General features: G+C 48.2%; 1 protein-coding gene across 2 annotated transcripts in view; it reads left to right on the forward strand.

The window, feature by feature from the left end:
- Window positions 1-1,935: 1,935 nt before the first annotated feature.
- Mocos (molybdenum cofactor sulfurase) overlaps window positions 1,936-19,566 on the forward strand; it is a 46,986-nt gene continuing 29,355 nt past the window's right edge. The window contains exons 1-6 of one of the 2 annotated variants that reach the window (XM_038330359.1): window positions 1,936-2,484; window positions 6,737-6,826; window positions 9,988-10,054; window positions 12,263-12,904; window positions 16,659-16,735; window positions 19,274-19,473. In XM_038330359.1, the coding sequence (XP_038186287.1) occupies window positions 2,349-2,484; window positions 6,737-6,826; window positions 9,988-10,054; window positions 12,263-12,904; window positions 16,659-16,735; window positions 19,274-19,473 (1,212 nt within the window). In that variant the 5' untranslated portion in view covers window positions 1,936-2,348. The remainder of the gene's footprint in view (window positions 2,485-6,736; window positions 6,827-9,987; window positions 10,055-12,262; window positions 12,905-16,658; window positions 16,736-19,273; window positions 19,474-19,566) is intronic. The other variant, XM_038330360.1, reaches the window with a different exon arrangement.

Here is a 19,566-nt window from a genome sequence, read left to right on the forward strand (position 1 = left end):
CCTTCCCTCCCTCTCCCTCCACTCTCCCTCCTCTTTCCCTCCCCACTTGCTGCTTTGAAGTTCCAATTCAGGGTTTCCCATGCCAGAAAACACTACCACAGAGCCACACCCTTAACCCCAGAATGGCTTTCTTTTGTTCACAACACCTAGCAGGGTGCATTGCCACCCAGTTACAGAATCGATTTGCTAAGGCAAATAAGTCCGCAGGAAGCATCCTCAAACGTTACCTGTCATTTGCTATGTAGAATGACTAATATCGGAGGGAGATGAGGTGTCCCAGCACAGAAGGAGGAGGGGAGGGGTGGCTTCTGAGTGCACGCAGGAGAAATCAAACTCCAGGAAAGCAGCTCTAGGAGGAGCCCACGTGGGTGTGCCCACTCTGAGAGCTATGTGCTGCTAGTATTCTTGGGTTTTGTTTCGAACATTACGTTATGAATATAAATATAATGGACCCTTGTTCCCAATCTCTTCATGATTCCAAGCTGCCTTTCCAGCTTCTACCCATAGAAAAGGTCTCTCCAGTCCCTCTGGGGAGGGAGCTTCCTGTGTTTTTCTTTCCGTTGCTGTCTACTTCGTTCTACTGCACTAAACTGCAGTGCTTTGGAAAGAAAGCTACACCATTGCTCAACTGGCCCTCTTCTGATTTCCAAACCGCCCCAATAGCTAGACCTGCAGCTTCTCTTTTAGGGAGGCCCATGCTACTTAGGTGGATGTACAGAATTATATGTATGATCTAAACCAAAATTGCTTTTTAGGAAACACCCACCCCAACCTCATGCTCACTTGTTTGGAGATTTGATTCATGATGATAGATAGGCCTGGACCCCCGACTTCCTCCAAGACCAATAGGTGAAGGTCTTCCAGGGATTGCCGGTGAATGAGCTGCTTCTCCATATGAGCTGGCCCTTCCCTGCAAGGCAGCTCTGACAGAACTGACCTCACTAGGTCACAGTAAAGCAGCTACCTTATGCTAACCCTCACAGGCTGCTATGACCTGTCCTCTGGTTCTCCTCTCTATACTTTCTCTGTGCCACTGTCACCACTCTGCCTGCCCCTGTTTTCTGTGTTCCTGAGGTGCCCCCACAAGTCTTCCGTGTGTCTTGTTTCTCCAGCCTGACATTATCATTTTTAGTACTGACTGACAATGTCCACTTAAATGGCCTGGATGGAGCCCCATTTTGCTCCTCTGTGCCTGAGCTCCCAGTCTCCCAATCCCTGAGCCAGTATTCAGGACCTCACTGTCCCTGAATTCCATTACTTTTGTATTCTCTGGGCCCCATAACCTCACTGCTCCGGCAAGGACACTCCTGCCCAAATGCCAAGCAGCACCAAACAAGAAGGTGCACTTAGCACTGGGCTTCTCTGCCACCATTACCCATCCCGCTGTATTTTTTGGTCCTAACCCAGGACGTTGGGTTGGGAGTGGTTGACCTTGACCCAGGCTTCAAACTTGGGCCTGGTGGTTCCCCCTCTGGTCTCCCAGCTGTTGACTTCTGGCCGCATTCTGGGCTCTCTGTTGTGCAGGGATGTGAGCCTTTTTCCTAGTCCCTCAGTACATGGAATTCCTGAGAACCGTGTCCTAGTGATGCCCTCCGAATTTAGTTCCTCACCATGCCTTGTCTGAGCACACTTCCCGTGCCACCAGGGAGTGCACAACTAATCACCTTCCCATCCCAGTCGTTTTCAGATCTTGGTTGCACTTGGCACACCTGTCGCCTCCTTGTCCTTGGCCTCTACTCTGTGCTTACTGGTTTGCCTGACTCAGCAGTGCCCTGGCACACAGTCGCTGTGCTCTGAGCCGTCGGGGTGCAGGAGGGAGAGCCCATCCCACTAGCAGCGCTGGACTGGGTCACACTAGAGCTTCCGGGCTCCGAGGTTGCACAATCGCTGGGAGTTTATCAAGCAGCCCAGTGGTTTTGCTCTGAAACGCGGAGCGCTGGCGACCACAGTAGTCTAAGTGTCCGTCCCTTGCGAGCCTGGAGTCCAAGGGGAGAGGGTCCCCGATTCTGGGCCAGGAGAACTGGGGTCACATATGCCTTGCGAGAAGGCATGCAGTCCGTGTTCCTTCCACTTGCCTCAGTGGCGCGGGAATATCCCAGGACTCTCGCCCAGGTGTCTTGGCTGTCACCTGAGTAGCGAGACCGCGAAGAGCTGGTTCCTGTCCCAGGCGGTCAAAGGCCGCTTAGAAAAGAAAGCGCCCGGTGAGTCAGCGCGCTGAGAGGAGGCTGGCCCTCGAGGCGCCGCCCCTGGGTGGGGACCTCAGTCACTCTGCCGGCCGGGTTGAGTCGCCGGCCTCGCGCACTTCCCGGGCTGGGTGGCCTGGACCCTTCAGACGGCCGGCGCGGATCATGGCCTGCGGAACTGCAGAGAGGGGACCTGAGCCCCCGGCCTTCCAGCGCCATCCAGAAGCCATAGCACCGCGCCTGGCCCACGGCTACGGGCTGCGCAGAGAGTTGCGGGACCTGGAGTTCGGCCGCTTAGCAGGTGAGGGGTGGGCGCGAGGGCTTGCGGGGCTGGAACCAGCGTGCGAGGCGCGCTGTCCCATTTGGGGGCGCCCTTTGCACTTGATCTTAGCTAAAAGGCCAAGAAGAGATGAACTCAGGAATCGAAAGTCTGGGAGAGATTGTGTGGGTGTAGCCGGCTCCGCGCTGTCCCTTCAGCAGTAGCAAACTTCTTGCTACAATTGTACAACTGCTCGGTGGTGCGAGACCAGCCTGGCCTTTCATTATGTCTCGCCACACACTTCAAATAGGTTTTCTTTGCCCGCCTCTATTGCTGGGAGAATATCCCATCCTAAAGGCCCCATCTCAGCCAAGGTCACACAATTCATGATATTGAGCAGAGGTGTTTCTCGGATGCCCCACACATGCCAGGGGTGCGCGGGAGGGCACTACACGCAGTTTGGAAAAGTGATTCTGTGGTGGCGACCAGCGATCGCCGAGACAGCTATCAGCGGACAGGTGTCGCAAGGCCACGACCCTCTCTCTCTTTAGGGATGTCTTCTCTGTATTCTTTTTGAAACATTATTACTATTACTGTTGATATTTTAAGCAGGGTTCTGCTGGGCGGTGGTGGCGCACACCCTTAATCCCAGCACTCCGGAGGCAGAGGCAGACGGATCTCTGAGTTTGAGGCCAACCTGGTCTACAAGAGCTAGTTCCAGGACAGGCTCCAAAAGCTACAGAGAAACCAAAAAAGAAAAGAAAAAGAGAAAGAAAGAAAGAAAGAAAGAAAGAAAGAAAGAAAGAAAGAAAGAAAGAAAGAAAGGGAAAAGAAGGAAGGAAGGAAGAAAAAATAATGTTCTGTCTAGTCACGTAGTCCAGGTTGGCCTTGAATTCGTTACATAGTCGAGGTTTGCCTTGAACTTTTGATCCTCTTTCCTCTGCTCCTGATGCTCTGGACTTAAAGGCGTGCCCCAACCTTGCCTGGCACCAAGCCTCAGTTTTCTCTCTTCTGTTGCCAGAACAATGCTCTACATGAGCTCTAGCTTGCTGGGAAACTGAAGAATTAGAGAAGCATGCAATTTGAGCTTTCACAGGACAAGCCCGTGAACCCGTGGGTTGGACCGGGTCACACACTTTAGGATCACAGGTGGAACCTGTTGACTGAGTCGGGAATTAAGCTCAGATTAACTGCAGGTGTAGCCCGGCCTACTGCCGCAGATTGAGAACTCGCCACTAGTCCCGGAACTTGACTGGGAAGGGGGTGCTTCAGCAAACTTCAGAATCCATGGTGGAGCAGGAAGGTCACAGGCCAGGATACACAAGTTTGTTTGATCCCTTGGGGTGCCTGTCCCTGCTGTGTGTGGTAGAACAGTCTTTTACTCCTTATGGAATAGTAACTAATTATTCTTTGGGGGCGTGGGGGGAGCGGAGCCTTCCAACTTATTTCTCCCCCTTCTTCCCCGAGCTTTGTCACTGCTTGGAGACAGCCCTTAGCTTCTTTGCTACCTCATCCTTCCCTCCCTCCCCTGCCCTTACTAGGGAAATTGCCTACCAATCAGAAGTAGTCCGATATGAATACCCGCAGGTGCAGAGGGCAGCAGGCCCCTCTTTTTCTGAAGCAAATCCCAGAGTCCAGGGAGTAATTATTTCGGTGTCACAGATCCCTAATCTTCTCAAATCCTCTCGACCCTGATCTCTCACACCCTCAACGCTTAATAAAGGTATATACACGTCCCTCTGGCTCCTTTCCCTCAGCGAGCTGCACCCAAACTTGACATTAGTTGGTAGTAGCCACTCCTCCAGGTTGGCATTTGAAGTCTTTTAACACCCATGGTGATGGTATATAGGTTCTTTAACTCTTTCTTTCTTTCTCTCTTTCTTTCTTTCTTTCTTTCTTTCTTTCTTTCTTTCTTTCTTTCTTTCTTTCTCTTTTTTTTTTTTGATAGTCTAACTCTGCACTCAGTCCTGGAACTTACTTTGTAGCCCAGGCTGGCCTCAATCTTGTGACAATTTTCCTGCCTCAGTCTCTCAAGTGGTAGGATTGCAGGTGAGAGTCACTATACCCAGATGGATCCTTTATTTATTTAGAGAATTCCCTGAATGCATTGTGGTTGAGGTAGACAGCCCCCCCCCCCCAGAGGTGGTGGGAAGAGAGAGAGAGAGAGAGAGAGAGAGAGAGAGAGAGAGAGAGAGAGAGAGAGAGAGAGAGAGAGAGATCTGTGTATTGTGCTGGCCTGGAAATTTCTATGTAGACGAGGCTTGCCTTTAATCACAGAGATCATCTGCTTCTGTTTGTTGGGTGTTGGGATTAAAGATGTGCATTACCACGCCTGGCTTGAAATACACTCTGTGTGTGTGCACTTATGTGTATGGAGACAAGAGAACGTGGCAAGTGTCTTCCTCTGTCACTCTACCTTATTTCTTGAGGTAGAGTTGTAGCATGATTAATAAAAACCCAGAGAGAGAAATTGGGGTTCAACCCCAAAACCAGAAAAGCAAAGCAGCTAAGCCACTAGAGAAGTCTTCCCTCTACCAAGGCTGGGCGGCTGCAAACTAAAACAGCATCTTTCTCCTCCCAGTGTATATTCCCTCTAGTGCTGGGATTAAGGCAAATGACTCCTTAGTACTGGGATTAAAGGGGTAGGCCACCACGACCTGGATTTATTGCTGCATTGTTATTGTGTAGTCCATGGTGGCTTTGAACTCACAGAGATCCACTTGCCTCTATCTCCCAAATCCTGGGATTAAAGATGTGTGTCACCATTGCCTGACCTCTAGTGGCTTTATCTTTGCCTCTGGCCTTCAGGTAAGACTTATTTATCAAAATACAAATAATATACCACTATACAGGGTCTCACTGGTCTGTAGTTTGCTGACTGTCTAGGCTGCCTAGCCAGTGAACCCTGCCTCCACCTCCCTGCAGGTGTGCACTGCCACACCCAGCTTTCTTAATGCCCATCTCAGGGATGGAACTCTGATCTCAGACTTGAGCGGTGCTTGCTCTACCCACTGAGAAACCTTTCCATCCCTGAAGTAGAAGTCCGCGAACTAAACAGGTGCTTTTTCCAACCTCTGAAAATGCTGGTGCGTATTCACCTTTTTCTCCGTAGAAATAAGCTGGAGAGAGGTCGGGGGAGTAACAACCAACCCAACGAGCTAGAATGGTCTAGCCCCCACACCTTCTTTCCCGCCCTGAAGATTTTCTGCAGGGTTGAAAATGTACCTGCTTAATTGATGACTGTGAGCAATTAAATGTGTACAGTGTAGGAGCTGAAAGGTTTTGCATGAGTAGTTGGCTAGGGGTTTCCTGGTCCTAATGAAGAGGGTGTACTGAGTATCCAGCTGTGGCTGGAGCAGGTCTTCCAGCTTCGGGTGCTGACTGGCGATAAAAGGTGCATGGCCCAGAAGAAATCCTGGCCTCTCTCCTTCTTCCCCCCTCTTCCTGTTCCTTCCCTTTCCCTCTTTCCCCCTTTCCCTCCACCTCTTCTCTATCTATCTCTGAATATTAATTCAGAGCTAATGAAACAGCCAAGTATATCAAAGAAAATAAAAGTTGTTTGACTTCTCTTTCTACAACTAATGCTAGTTGGCTTTCAGATCAGTTGCCTGCTTTTCTTCACTCTGAAAACTGTGTTTACTGTGTTCCAGGCATCCAGCTGGGTACTGTCAACTACCTACTAAACCATCACTCCCCTTTAGATGCCAGGACAGGGGTCCAGAAAGGCCGGTGGGTGAGCCAAGATTCTCTTTGGCTGGTTAACTTGGATTTGCCCTGTTGGCCTCCTAAGATCAGATATCTGGTTCACCTCACTCAGTTGCCTTCTTTTGCAAGATTAACTGTTGAGCCCCAGCCAAACAAAGCAGGATCTTCCTGAATGAGCGTGAAACTGTTGTGTCGTCATTGGTCACCAAGGTCTGCTGGGCACTTCCTGGCTGTGAGAGGGCTGTTTATCAGGTAGGCTCCTCAGGGCTGCGTGCGTATATTGAGAAACACCCATCAAGAAGTTCAGGGATACCAGCTGTGTTGAAAGGTGGCTGTGGTGCTGCACATCTGGAGTCCTAGCTCTGGGGAGGTGGAGGCAGGAGGATCAAGAATTTAAAGGCATCCGTTGACCACATAGAGAATTTGAGGCCAGCATGAGATATGTGAAATCCTGTCTCAAAAACAAATGAAGAAACAAATGGAGACAAGATGAAATAAAAGAATGGTAACAGCGTATTCACATGGGTCAGATTTACATAAAGTGTGGAGAAGCACCTGCAGCTTTATTTGTGATTAATTTTTTCCCCAGGAACTGTCTACCTTGACCATGCAGGAGCCACCTTGTTTCCCCAGAGCCAGCTCACAAACTTTACTAAGGATCTCATGGAAAATGTCTATGGTAAGGAATATCACACATACACACACACACAGATTTTAGCCAACTGCACACAGCTCATTAATCAATCAATCAATCAGAGTTTAGTCATGTTAGATTCATGGAGTACATGGGGGTACATGGAGCAAATCAGACCCATGTCAGATAAAGGGTCAGGCCAGTACTCTGAGTCATTGTGCATCATATACATGTGCTTGAGGTAGAAAGTTCCAGCTCAGGGACACACAGACCACTTCCAGAATGGGCTGGTGTCAGGAAGAGAATCTTAGTTTGAAAGTGCCATGTTTGGGGTAGTTAAACACTGTCTGGTGCAGAGGGTAGGGGAGCATGATGAACATTCGTTCACTCATGCTATACATTCCTTGAGCCACTATGGTGTGTGGTTTGTGTTATAACATCAGAAGAAAACATAGTTCCTATTTTGGTGGAGATTTTGGTCCAGACCTGGAGGACAAGACCTTAATCAAATGATTTCACCTACATGTGCTTAGCAACTGTTCAAAAGGCAATGCACAAAGGAGGCTGGCATCATGGTCACCTGCGTTTGCGGAAAGACAATAGTGTAGAAGGAGGAGCGGGCCACTTACTGCTGCCTGGCTCCTGGCCACCGGCTAGCTTTACCCAAAATAATTACACGGAAACTATATTCATTTAAACACTGCCTGGACCATTAGTTTCAGCTTCTTATTAGCCAATTCTCACATCTTGATTAACCCATTTCTTTCTTCTTTTTTTTTTTTTTTGATTTTTCGAGACAGGGTTTCTCTGTGACTTTAGAGCCTGTCCTGGAACTAGCTCTTGTAGACCAGGCTGGCCTCGAACTCACAGAGCTACACTGCCTCTGCCTCCCGAGTGCTGGGATTAAAGGTGTGCGCCACCACTGCCCGGCTTGATTAACCCATTTCTATTAATCTGTGTAGCACCACGAGGTGGTGGCTTACCAGGAAAGATTCTAGCCTACATCTATCTCAGGCTGAAGAATCATGGCGTCTGACTCATTGCCTTCTTCCCAGCATTCTATTCTGTCTACTCCACCCACCTATGTTCTGACCTATCAGGCCAAGCAGTTTCTTTATTAATTAACCAATGAAAGCAACACATAGAAAGAAGACCCACCTACATCACAATAGGGTTGGCAGTGTGCATGTTAGGGGAGTTGGGAGGGGAACTGTTGTTGGATGGTGAGCCAGAATTCACTGGGACAACAGAAGGAGACATCATGCAGGAAGCTGTAGCAGCAAAAGCCAAGATCTAAGACCACAGAGGGGAGGAGAATGAATGTCTGGATGGATAGGCTGATGGGGTAGGGCTACTCAGGCCTCTGTAGATGATGCTGTGGTGGCCATTATTCTAGGAAGCATCAGCATAGTGTGCTCAGAAGATAAACCAAAAGAGACAAATAATGCTAATATCAGTTGATCAGTGTGCCATTCACTGAGCACTTGTCATATATCAGGTGCTGCCTAAATATGTGGCATGTATTATTGTCATGCATTTGTATGACACTCCAAGAGCCATGGGTTGTGCTATTAAGTTTATGTTGTGTAGCTGTTATGTGGTTCCTCTAGGTAGGACATGGCCTCCATCTTGAATCAGAGGACCTCTGGTCACCTGTATGAGTCCCTCACAGGATGGGGACCCATTGATGGTCCCTGTGGAAGGCTAATGGAAGGGCTCACAGGATTCAGTAGCAAGATCCCCAAAGCCACCACCATCCCCAGGGTTTATACAAAAGAAAAACAATTGACTGTGTTGGGACCATTCTCTAGCTGGTAAAGTTGCCTGTAACTTGCCCAGGGCATGTGCATCTGTTGTTGAGTGACCCACACTCTTGTGAGTGACCTCAGGAAACTCACTGGCTCTTCAAGCTGGTCTTGGGTGGATTTTTTCTTTCGCCTTGATCCTGCCTCTGATGTTTATGTCTCCCCAGGAATAGTCTCCCAATATCTTGATTTACATGCGAGCAAACGGAGCTCCAGAAGGGGCAAGTAACTAACCTAATGCTGTAAGTTCGCAAAGTTCTGGAGTTGAGGGAATAGGGCCGCAGGAGCTATTTATCTCTAGGCGATTTGGCTCCAGGGCCTAAGTCCTGGTCTTCCCATCCCACGATGCCCTTGTTCACGACGGTCCTGTTATGCTACGGATACACACAGGGGTTTGAGTCTTCACTCTGGACGGTCAGGAGCTCTTTAAATTTGAGGAAGTCCCCAGAGAGGGGGCCACTGAGGGATTTTATCTTGATTTTCATCTATGATTTGCGAAGAGACCTGAAATCATCCTGCTACCTTAACAAAAGCCATAACTGTGGGATAGCGATTAGCCTGAGAGATGGCAGCTTCAAGATCCAGGTGGTCCAGGTGATCCTAAAGGCACAGGGTTAAAAACTAACCTGAGGAAAAAGCCATGGGAAAGTCTGCCGAGTCCCTCAGGCTGCTAGCTGGGATAGAAAGAGTGGGCATGAATACTAACATTTAGAAGGCAGCTTGACAGGCACATGGTGTCTATTTATTAGAGTAACAACCATAGGTGCCCTACCAGGGCCTATGGCATCCCTAAGCCACAGGCTTTTGGTCAGATTTACGGTTCTAGATGTGATGCCACGGCCTTGATCAGAAAGCAGCCGCTGCCTTCATTGTAGTTACGGCACTATCACAGTGGCGGGCATAGTTTTTCTCCCGGCAGCCAGCACAGCACCTTCTGTACTATAAAAAGCTCAGTATGTTTTTGATGTTCCTTCCTGTTATAGTCAGTGGTTTGTTTTTCCCTTCCTTCCTTCCTTCCTTCCTTCCTTCCTTCCTTCCTTCCTTCCTTCCTTCCTTCCTCTCTCTCTCTCTCTCTCTCTCTCTCTCTCTCTCTCTCTCTCTCTCTCTCTCTCTCTCTCTCTGTTGTCAAATAGTTGCCCACTGTGTGGGGAATGTTGTACTTTGTCTACCTGTTCACAATCACTGGCCGCTTCTTCTCCTTCCAGAATTTGGCTTTATGAATAGAGCCGGTATGAACACTTGTGCAGTCTATATGGATATAAGCATTTTTTCCTTTTGAGTACGGACCAGGAGTGGAATTATTGGACCATATGTGACTTTTGCGTTTTCAGTTCTTGAGGGAGAGGGCTTTGAAGGAACACAGGGAGAGGCCATCTCATTATCGTCTCTGTAACCCGCCAGGCAATCCTCACAGCCAGAACATCACCAGCAAGCTTACCCATGACACCGTGGAGCAGGTCCGCTACAGGTGAGCCCCAGGGATGTCTGCCTAAGATGGCTACCTAGGTGGACTGGCCTTCTAGCAGAGGCCTCTGTCCCACAGACCTTCTGAGGGGGTTCAGAAAGGATTCAGCTAACAAGTAACATGTGAATGACAATAGCCAGGAGTCCAGAAGACAGAGGACGTAAGTACAGCAGGGATGGCGGCTCTGAGTGGGGGCTGGAGTGACAGGGGTGGCCCAGGCCCCCAGCTGTGCCTTCAGAAAGAAGCACCATTTTCTGGTTTTCCTTTCTCTTTCTGTTTTATAAGTCAGGTTTATGTATTCATAATCCCATTATCATCTTGAGACAGGCTATCTGGTAGCTTGCCTCTAGCTCTTTTGTAGCAATGCTGGCCATGAACTCCTGGTCCTCCTGCCTCCGATGTCCACGTGCTGGAACTGCAGGCATGCACCACTGTGCTCACCTATCCCATTATTTTCACTAGGTTTTGCGTCTAGAGAGCTCTTTCATTGTTCCCCATGCATAATAGCTGGTTACTGGTAAATAATATCCACAATGTATGTTACCTAAATCAACAAAATTCAAATTATTTCAAGTTTGAAAGTGATTCTAGTTTTGGATCAGGGCACCAGTAGTAAAAGCAATATAAAACAGGCTGCTGAACTAAAGTTCATTGTGTTAGAGGCTGGAGAGGCACTCAGAGGTTAGAATGCTTACTACTCTTGCAGAGGACCCAGGTTTTGTTCCCAGCACCCACAAGGTGCTCATAACTGCCCATCATGAATTCTTGGGGCTTTTATTCTTCTGTGTTCCATGGGTTCCTGCACACGCATGGTGTTTATACATATGTTCAGATACACACATAAGAAAATAATGAATGAATAAGTATATTTTAAAAATTCATGGTAATAGAGTAAGCAGAAGTACAAAGATGAAGGTGAAGTACAAAATATTCAGGTTATTGTAAATATAAAACTTTGTTTAGAATTATTTATTTTATTTGATGTCTATGAGTGTTTTGCCTATATATACATGTAGCATGAATTCTAATTGCTTTTAATAATAGAAACCCTAAGTCAGCTATTAGGGGGTGAAAGCAGAAAGATCAGAGAAGCAGAGCCGCCAGCCACTAGAGCTTTTTACCTCTATCGAATCCTCAAAGAGGCTGACTTCTGTCTCCTCCTTCCTTATATTCCTCTCCCTGCCCAGCTGTATTACCTCCTGTCCCCACCTCCCTAGTGCTGGGATCAAAGGTGTGAGCTCTGTTTTTCTTTTAGACTGGTTAAATCTCTTGTAGCCCAGGGTGGTCTTGAACTCCTGATCCTGCTTCCACCTCCCAAGTGCTGGGATTAAAGGTGTGTGCTACCAGTGTCTGGCCTCTACGGCTAACTAGTGGCTAGCTCTGCCCTCTGATCTTCAGGCAAGTTTTTATTTGTTAGAGCACAAACAAAATATCACCACATGTATATGTATGTGCACTATGCTCATGCCTCATGCACAGGTCAGAAGAGGGTGTTAGGACCCTTGAGACTGGGGCTATTATGGTTGTGAGCTGCCAGGTGGGTGCTGGGAATAAACCTGGGTGTTTTGCAGAAGCAAGAAATGCTTTAAAATGCTGAGTCATCTTTCCAGTCCCCTTAGAGATTTTAAAAAAAAATTGGAATTCATTTATTGAGAAGATCTAATCTGGTACCTGAGTCTGCTCTGGAGATTTTTGTTGTTGTTTTGTTTTTGTTTTTGTCTTCTGTTTTTTGTCTGTTTGTTGTTTGTTTTTGAGGCAGGATCTCATGTATCTTGTACTGGCTCTGAACTAACTAGGTTGCTGAAGATGTCCTTGAATTTATCATCTTTCCTGCCCCCATCTCCTTTTTGGTATTGGCAGGGTACAGTACCACCTTGGGTTTATGAAATACTTGGGCGTGAACCCAGGCCTCTTGGGATTTAGGCAAGCTTCAGCTTCAACCCTATGTTGTAAATTCTGCTGTGTTCAAGCAGAGATGGGACTCCAGAGGCAAGAGGTTTAAATTTGATCTTTTCAAGAATTCAAGGTTATCCTTAGCTAATTAGAAAGTTCAAGGCCAGCCTCTATGGTGTGACTTTCTCTGCCCTGCCTCAACAACACACTGTGACTAGGCATCCTGGAGGTAGAGACGCCCTGTTGAGTAGACCTAAAACACTTGGAAATACTCGGTGTGGAGCAGAGGCCCCGCTGTGACACTGTGGTTCTTCCCAGGATCCTGTCCCACTTCCACACCACCCCGGAGGACTACACCGTGATCTTCACATCCGGGAGCACAGCCGCTCTCAGACTAGTGGCAGAGGCATTTCCGTGGGTGTCCCAGACCCCAAAGAACTGTGGCAGCCACTTCTGTTACCTCACCGACAACCATACCTCTGTGGTGGGAATGAGGAAGGTAGCTTCAGCCATGAATGTCACGTCCACCCCAGTCAAGCCAGAGGACATGTGGTCACTGGAGGAAAAGGGTGCCGGAGCCTGCGATCCTGACTGTCAGCTCCCACACCTCTTCTGTTACCCAGCTCAGAGCAACTTCTCAGGCACCAGATACCCACTGTCATGGATAGAAGAGGTCAAGTCTGGGCGGAGGAGCCCTGTGAGTGTGTCTGGGAGGTGGTTTGTGCTGCTCGATGCAGCCTCCTACGTCAGCACCTCCCCCTTGGATCTGTCGGCTCACCAGCCTGACTTTGTCCCCGTCTCCTTCTACAAGATCTTTGGGCTTCCCACAGGCCTGGGCGCTCTGCTAGTCAGTAAGCGCGTGGCTCCCCTGCTGAGGAAAGGCTACTTCGGAGGAGGAACCGCAGCCGCCTACCTGGCAGGAGAGGACTTTTACATTCCCAGACCGTCGGTGGCAGAAAGGTAACTTTGCCGTGGCATGTTCTGTGTCCTTAACAAAGGCAAGCTGGCATGAATGACCAGTAAGATTGTGCAAGCTGAGCCCAGGTTTGGAACACAGGTCAAGGGAGTTTGATGTCACCGTAGGACAGTCGGGGGCGGGGCTCAGATTTGGGAGGCAGAGATCAGCTGGAGTGTGCCATGGGTTTCTTGGTGAGCTCTGCCCTGTGTGTAGCTTGAAAACCCTGCAGAGAAGTAAGAGCCATGGGTGCTGGGCTTTGACCTCGGCACTGGTGAGAGGTGATAGTGAGAAACAAGGATGGTTAAAGATGCGGCTCTGAACGCATGTGCAAGCAGTTCACAGCAAACTCAGTTTCCCAGCGGCTCGAGTGAACTCTGCTCCGCTCCTCAGCATGAATGAACTAAATCCAAAGCCCAAACCTGGGAAGCAGTGTTGGTGGCAATGTCTGTGAGCCAGGCCGAGAAGTTACCAAAAACACCGAGGGCAGGCTGCCATTTGCCTTCCAGGTCTGAAGCCTTCTCCCCAGGCTGCAGGAAGGGCTGTATGGCTCTTGCTGGGCACCTTCCCGAGGCTTAGATTCCCATCCCATGCCCAGCGTCCAGGTGCAGATTCAGGGTCGCACACAGCTGGTAGAGTCAGAGTTAGACAGACCAGGTGCTAATAGGCTACAGAGATATGGACTCATTCCCCGCCCAGTTCCTGTGTCTGCATAAGGCTTGACTGCTCAGAAACTTGTGCTCTTTTATGTAAACAAATGGGCATCAGAACATATTAGGAGGCTGTTGGAAATATCTTCCATTTAGGATTTCTCCAGAGTGAATGTTCTACATTTCAAGTTAGTAGAAACAGACTTCTTCTTCTTCTTCTTCTTCTTCTTCTTCTTCTTCTTCTTCTTCTTCTTCTTCTTCTTCTTCTTCTTCTTCTTCTTCTTCTTCTTCTTCTTCTTCTTCTCCTTCTCCTTCTCCTCCTCCTCCTCCTCCTCCTCCTCCTCCTCCTCCTCCTCCTCCTCCTCCTCCTCCTCCTCTTCTTCTTCTTTTTGGTTTTTCGAGACAGGGTTCCTCTAGCTTTTGGAGCCTGTCCTGGAACTAGCTCTTGTAGACCAGGCTAGCCTGGAACTCACAGATATCCACCTGCCTCTGCCTCCCAAGTGCTGGGATTAAAGGCGTGCACCACTACCGCCTGGCTCAGAGTGAATATTCTAATACAGAATTGTGAACCTGTGTGGTGACAAACACAGGTGACTTTTGTCATCCTAGCCCTTGGGAGGTGGAGGCAAGAAGATTTTCAACTCCAGGTCATCCTTAGCTACACAGGGAATTTGAGGCCAGCCATGGCTATAGGAGCCCTGTCTTAAAAGAAAAGCAACACCAATGAAAAACAAAATATAATCACCTCCTCAAAACAAGCAAGGAAGCTAACAAACTCCCCCTACCCTTAAACTAAGAATGCTAATATAAAACCTTTTGAACCCAAGTGTAGCAGTGTATTATGAGAATAACTAAGTGAGAAAAAAATAGCATTTGTGATACACTGTGTCTTAGGTATTGTTCTATTGGTGTGAAGGGGCATCATGACCAAGGCAGCTTGCAGAAGAAGGCATTTAGCTGCTTTTTGCTTCCAGTTTCAGGGGGTCAGTTCATGACCGTCATGTGGCAGGCACAGCACAGAAGCAGCAGCTGAGAGCTGACATCTTAGCTTACGTACTCAGCAGAAAGAAAATGAGACTGGGCCTGGCTTTTGAAACCTCAGAACCCACCCCCAATGACACACCTCCTCCAGTGAGGCCACACCTCCTAATCTTTTCTGAACAGCTCCACCAACTGGGGACCAAGCATTCAAACATGGGTGCCTATGGGGACCGTTCTCACTCAATGTAAATTACAGGATAAAGACTCACTATGATTTAACCTGGTGTCTGAGGGTTTTATTGCTGTGAAGAGACACCATGATGACCCTTAAACAGGAAAACATTTAACTGGGGCTGCCTTACAGTTCAGAGCATCAGTGCATTGTAGTCATGGTGGGAAGCATGGCAGCACGCAGGCCGGCATGGTGCTGGGGAAGGAGTTGAGAGTTCTACATCCTGATCCATAGGCAACAGGAAGTGTCAGTGACTCACTGGCCAGGTTTGGGCTTCTGAGAACTCAAAGCTCACCTTCTAGTGACACACCTCCTCCAAGAAAGCCATACTTAGTCCAACAAGGTCACACCTCCTAGTAGCGCTACTCCTTATGGGCCTATTGGGGTCATTTTTATTCACATCACAGAGCTGGCTAACTAGGGGACCCAAAGGCCTGGAGAACGGAGCAGCTCAAGGGGGTGGATCTGGGAGGGCTGGGCTGCATCAGACCATACTCCTTTGCTTCAGATGGAGCTCTTTTAGCCAGAGCACACCCAGATGTGCAGAGAACAGACAGTATTGCTTGCTTTTTTTTTTCTTTTTTCTTTTTTGGTTTTTCGAGACAGGGTTTCTCTGCAGCTTTTTTAGAGCCTGTCCTGGAACTAGCTCTTGTAGACCAGGCTGGCCTCGAACTCAGAGATCCGCCTGCCTCTGCCTCCCGAGTGCTGGGATTAAAGGCATGCGCCACCACCGCCCGGCTATTGCTTGCTTTTTAAAGCCCATCCTGCACGCCCTAGAATGAGCTAGAAATGAAAAGCTCAATACACAGGCGTATCAAGGGGTGAAGGGACCATGTTTCCGCCTTCTAGACCGTACAGTTCAGTGCATGGCTGCTGTTGCCTGCTTTCCACATTACTCAGCAATTGAGGATGGCCTTTGAAGTCTTTATCGTCTTGACCATACCCTGGTCGTGTAGATTTTGCTGAAGTCACATTAGAGCCGTCCAGCGTCTCTCCTCTGACATCTCCTGCCGCCGTCCTGCTGCTGTCCAGACCCCCCTGGTACTGCGTCAGGCTTCTGTGAAGGACCGTGCAGGGTCCCTTTCTCTGTAGAAGGCCTTTTCCCCTGGAAACTCTCAGGCTGACATCTTCTGAAGTCAGACTCCTTCTGACTTCTACTTAGCCTCCACTTAAACCTTCATTAGTGAGGACTCAGCTTGCCCACACGTCTCTGTGCTGCGGCTTGTTTTCTCTGCCTCTGTTTGCTGAGCCTTGTTCCCTGTTTTATAGGCTGTGATGTTGTGGGAAAGGGGCCTGCTTATCAGTTCACTGCTGTGTGCTTAGTGCCTGGAACAAAGCCTGAGGCACAGTGAACTGTCAGAGATGAATTAATGAAGGTGCTGATGAAGTTAATGATTATGAAGTGCAAACATAACAAACGTTTTGTCAATAAAGAAGGTTACAATCATTGGTATTAATGAGACCTTCATATTTAACCCAAACCTGCACTTCCAGACATTTTGGAACTAGAGACTCAAGTGCCTCACAGGGACTCAGTGGGGTCGGCTTGACTTGATGTCTGTCAGTGGTGCCCTCTTGTGGTCAGAGTTGAGTATTTCAAGAGTTTGTGGCCAATTTTGTCCAAGTTCTTCCTGGGATGTATTTCAAGGCAGCGACTGTATTGTGGTGTCCTCTGTCACCCGCAGCCCACCGTAGGATGCCTGAAGGAGTTGTAAAGGCTGCAGAGCTAGTTAGGGCCAGGGGCAGCCAGGTGGGCTTTGGCATGCAAAACTCCTCCCGTGGTGGGGAGAGTCAGTAAGCCACAGAAGGGAGCTATCAACACGCCCAAATGCCTTCACCTAACACAGAATGCATGTGGATTGTGTTGGCCAAGGCTTGACAGCTTGTTCCCCACAGGTTCGAAGATGGCACCATATCATTCCTTGATATAATAGCGTTGAAGCATGGATTCGATGCTCTGGAGCACCTCACAGGTCAGTGGACATACCCAAGTGGGCTTAGCTTTCCTTGCTGTATCCTTAAGAGAACGCGGGTATAGGTGTGAAGGAGACAAGGTCCGTGGAAGTGAGCGGCGTGCACTAGTAGCTAGCATCTCCGTGCAGTGAAGCCGGATTCTAAGTCTTCAGGGTACTCAGGAGGGCTTGGGAGGGTTGATTTTTTTTTTTTTTTTTTTTGCCTTTCCAGGCACAACCACATTTTAACAGAGGTCATTTCCAGAGCCAAGATTAATAGCTGTGCATGGTGGAGGCATGGCCCTGTGTCCCTGGGCCCCGTGAGGTCTTATCAGCTCTTGCCTGCCTGGCTTCTGGCAAACCCATGTTGCCCCCAAATGGAGGGGATGCTCAGCAAGTATATTTGTCAGGGTTCTCTAGAATAACAGAACCTACAGGATGAATCCCTCTCTATGGATAGAAAGGGATTTATTAGGATGAGTTTTAGGCTGTGCTCCAGCTAATCCAACAGTGGCTGGCTGTGAATGGAAGGTCCAGGAATCCAGTAGTCACTCAGTCCATGAGGCCAGATGTCTCAGCTGGTCTCCAGCAGATGCTGGGATTCCAGAGAAGCAGGCTCTCATGCTAGTGAAGGAATGGACTGGAAACAGGCAAAGAGCAACAGCTTTCTTCTTCTGTGTCCTTACATGGGTTCCAGCAGAACCTCAAGATCTGAGTTAGAAGTGGAATATTCTACTTCAAATTAAGCAGAAATCTCTCACTGTCATGCCCTCCATTTTTGAAGTAATTCCAGATAGAGTCAAGTTGACAACTAAGAATAGCCATCGCAGAAATATTGAATGCCTTCTCAGTCTGACACACAGGTACCCGAGAGGGCTAGAATTTAAACCCAGGACTTGTTAATAATGCCTGACCTCAAGCTCTTGGACACTCTTTCACCAGCTTTTGTATGACACATGCTCTTTCCTGACAAGAGCTATAGAGGCCAAGACACAGGCAGATGCCACTCCTCTTCCTACAGGGATGGTCATGAAAACATGACTGGAGTAGATTGTATCTGGTGAGCCAGGCATCACCTGGTGTGCTATGCTCCTGGGAATTCTTTCCAGAGCTTTTAGAACTATGTGGCGTGACTGTTACCATTCATTGTGTGTGTGTGTGTGTGTGTGTGTGTGTGTGTGTGTGTGTGAGAGAGAGAGAGAGAGAGAGAGAGAGAGAGAGAGAGAGAGAGAGAGAAAGAGAGGTTTAGGATGTGTTCTCCCTCTCTCCCTGGTCTGAGGCAGCGTCTATTGTGTCCTTTCTGCTGCTGTGCTGTGCATTTCAGGCTAGTTAGCCTGCAACCTTCTGTAGGTTCCCCCGTCTCCACCTCCCTTCACACTGCAGCAGTGCTGGGGTTAGCCTGCAACCTTCTGCAGGTTCCCCCGTCTCTCCCTTCACACTGCAGCAGTGCTGGGGTTAGCCTGCAACCTTCTGCAGGTTCCCCTGTCTCCGCCTCCCTTCACACTGCAGCAGTGCTGGGGTTAGCCTGCAACCTTCTGCAGGTTCCCCAGTCTCTGCCTTCTGTCACACTGCAGCAGTGCTGGGATTACAGATCCATGCCACTTTTTGCAACATTCATGACTTTTTACCTGGGTTCCAGGCATCAAATTCAGACCAGGAAGCTCGTGTGTGCTCAACAAGTGCTTTCGCCCATTGGGCCATCCTGATTCTCCTCCCAATCTGTACTGTGGCCACCACAAGTCACATCCAAAACATTTTTTATCATCTCAATTGAAGCTCTTGTCATTAAACAGATTCTCCCTTCTCCCCATCCCCAAGTGACCCCCAATCTACTTTCTGTCTATATGAGTTGCCTGTTTCAGACACTTTTTCAGATATAAAAGGCACGATAATACAATATTACTCACTTTAAACACTTAGCATGTGTTCATCCATTTGGCAGCAGGTACCCTTAACTGCTATGCATTATGTTAAAACAATTTAACCATTAAAAACAAAAAATGAACTTAATCATTAAGGGCAAAAATGATTTAAAAATATTGATTACTTTTTGCCACTGTCTAACAAAGGTCTAACTAGATAATGGAATGTTGTTTAACTATATGTATGTATATATGTATATGAATATATCTATATGCTTATATGTATACAATGTATATAATTATGTATTTAAGAGAATGTAGCAAGAATTTATCTGGTAATATTTCATAAGAACAACAAAGACAAGCTTATCCAGTTTAAACTTTGGAGCTGAAGAGATGGCTCAGTAGTTAAGAGACTGGCTTCTCTTTCAGAGGACCCAGGTTCAATCCCATATTGACTCAAAACTGTCTGTAACTCCAGTTCCAGGGAATCAGGCTCCCTCTTCTGGACCCAGCAGGTACTACACACATGCTACACTGGTAAAACAAAATTAAAAAAAATACATCAACTTTGTCATAAAGATAGCTATAGTTAAAGCCATTAACTGGGGTCTGGGTTGACCGGTTGTAATAAGCGTGTCTTAGCCAGGAGTGAGTGACTTGCGTGTGAAGTCCGTGTCTCTGCTTTTGTCCCTAGGTGGCATGGAGAACATACAGAGGCACACCTTTGCTCTGGCACAGTACACCCACTCTGCCCTGTCTTCTCTCTGCTATCCCAATGGAGCCCCCGTGGTGCGAATTTACAGTGATTCCGAGTTCAGCAGCCCTGATGTGCAGGGTCCAATCATCAATTTTAATGTGTTGGATGATGGCGGGAGCATCATTGGCTACTCCCAGGTGGGATTTTGATTCATCCTTTTTTTTTTTTTTTTTTGAGAGAGGGTCTCACTCCAGCCCAGGCTGACCTTGCGATCACAGCAATCCTCCTGT

Source organism: Arvicola amphibius, chromosome 5 (genome assembly GCF_903992535.2).
Source record: "Arvicola amphibius chromosome 5, mArvAmp1.2, whole genome shotgun sequence".
In the NCBI taxonomy this organism is placed as follows: Eukaryota; Metazoa; Chordata; class Mammalia; order Rodentia; family Cricetidae; genus Arvicola; species Arvicola amphibius.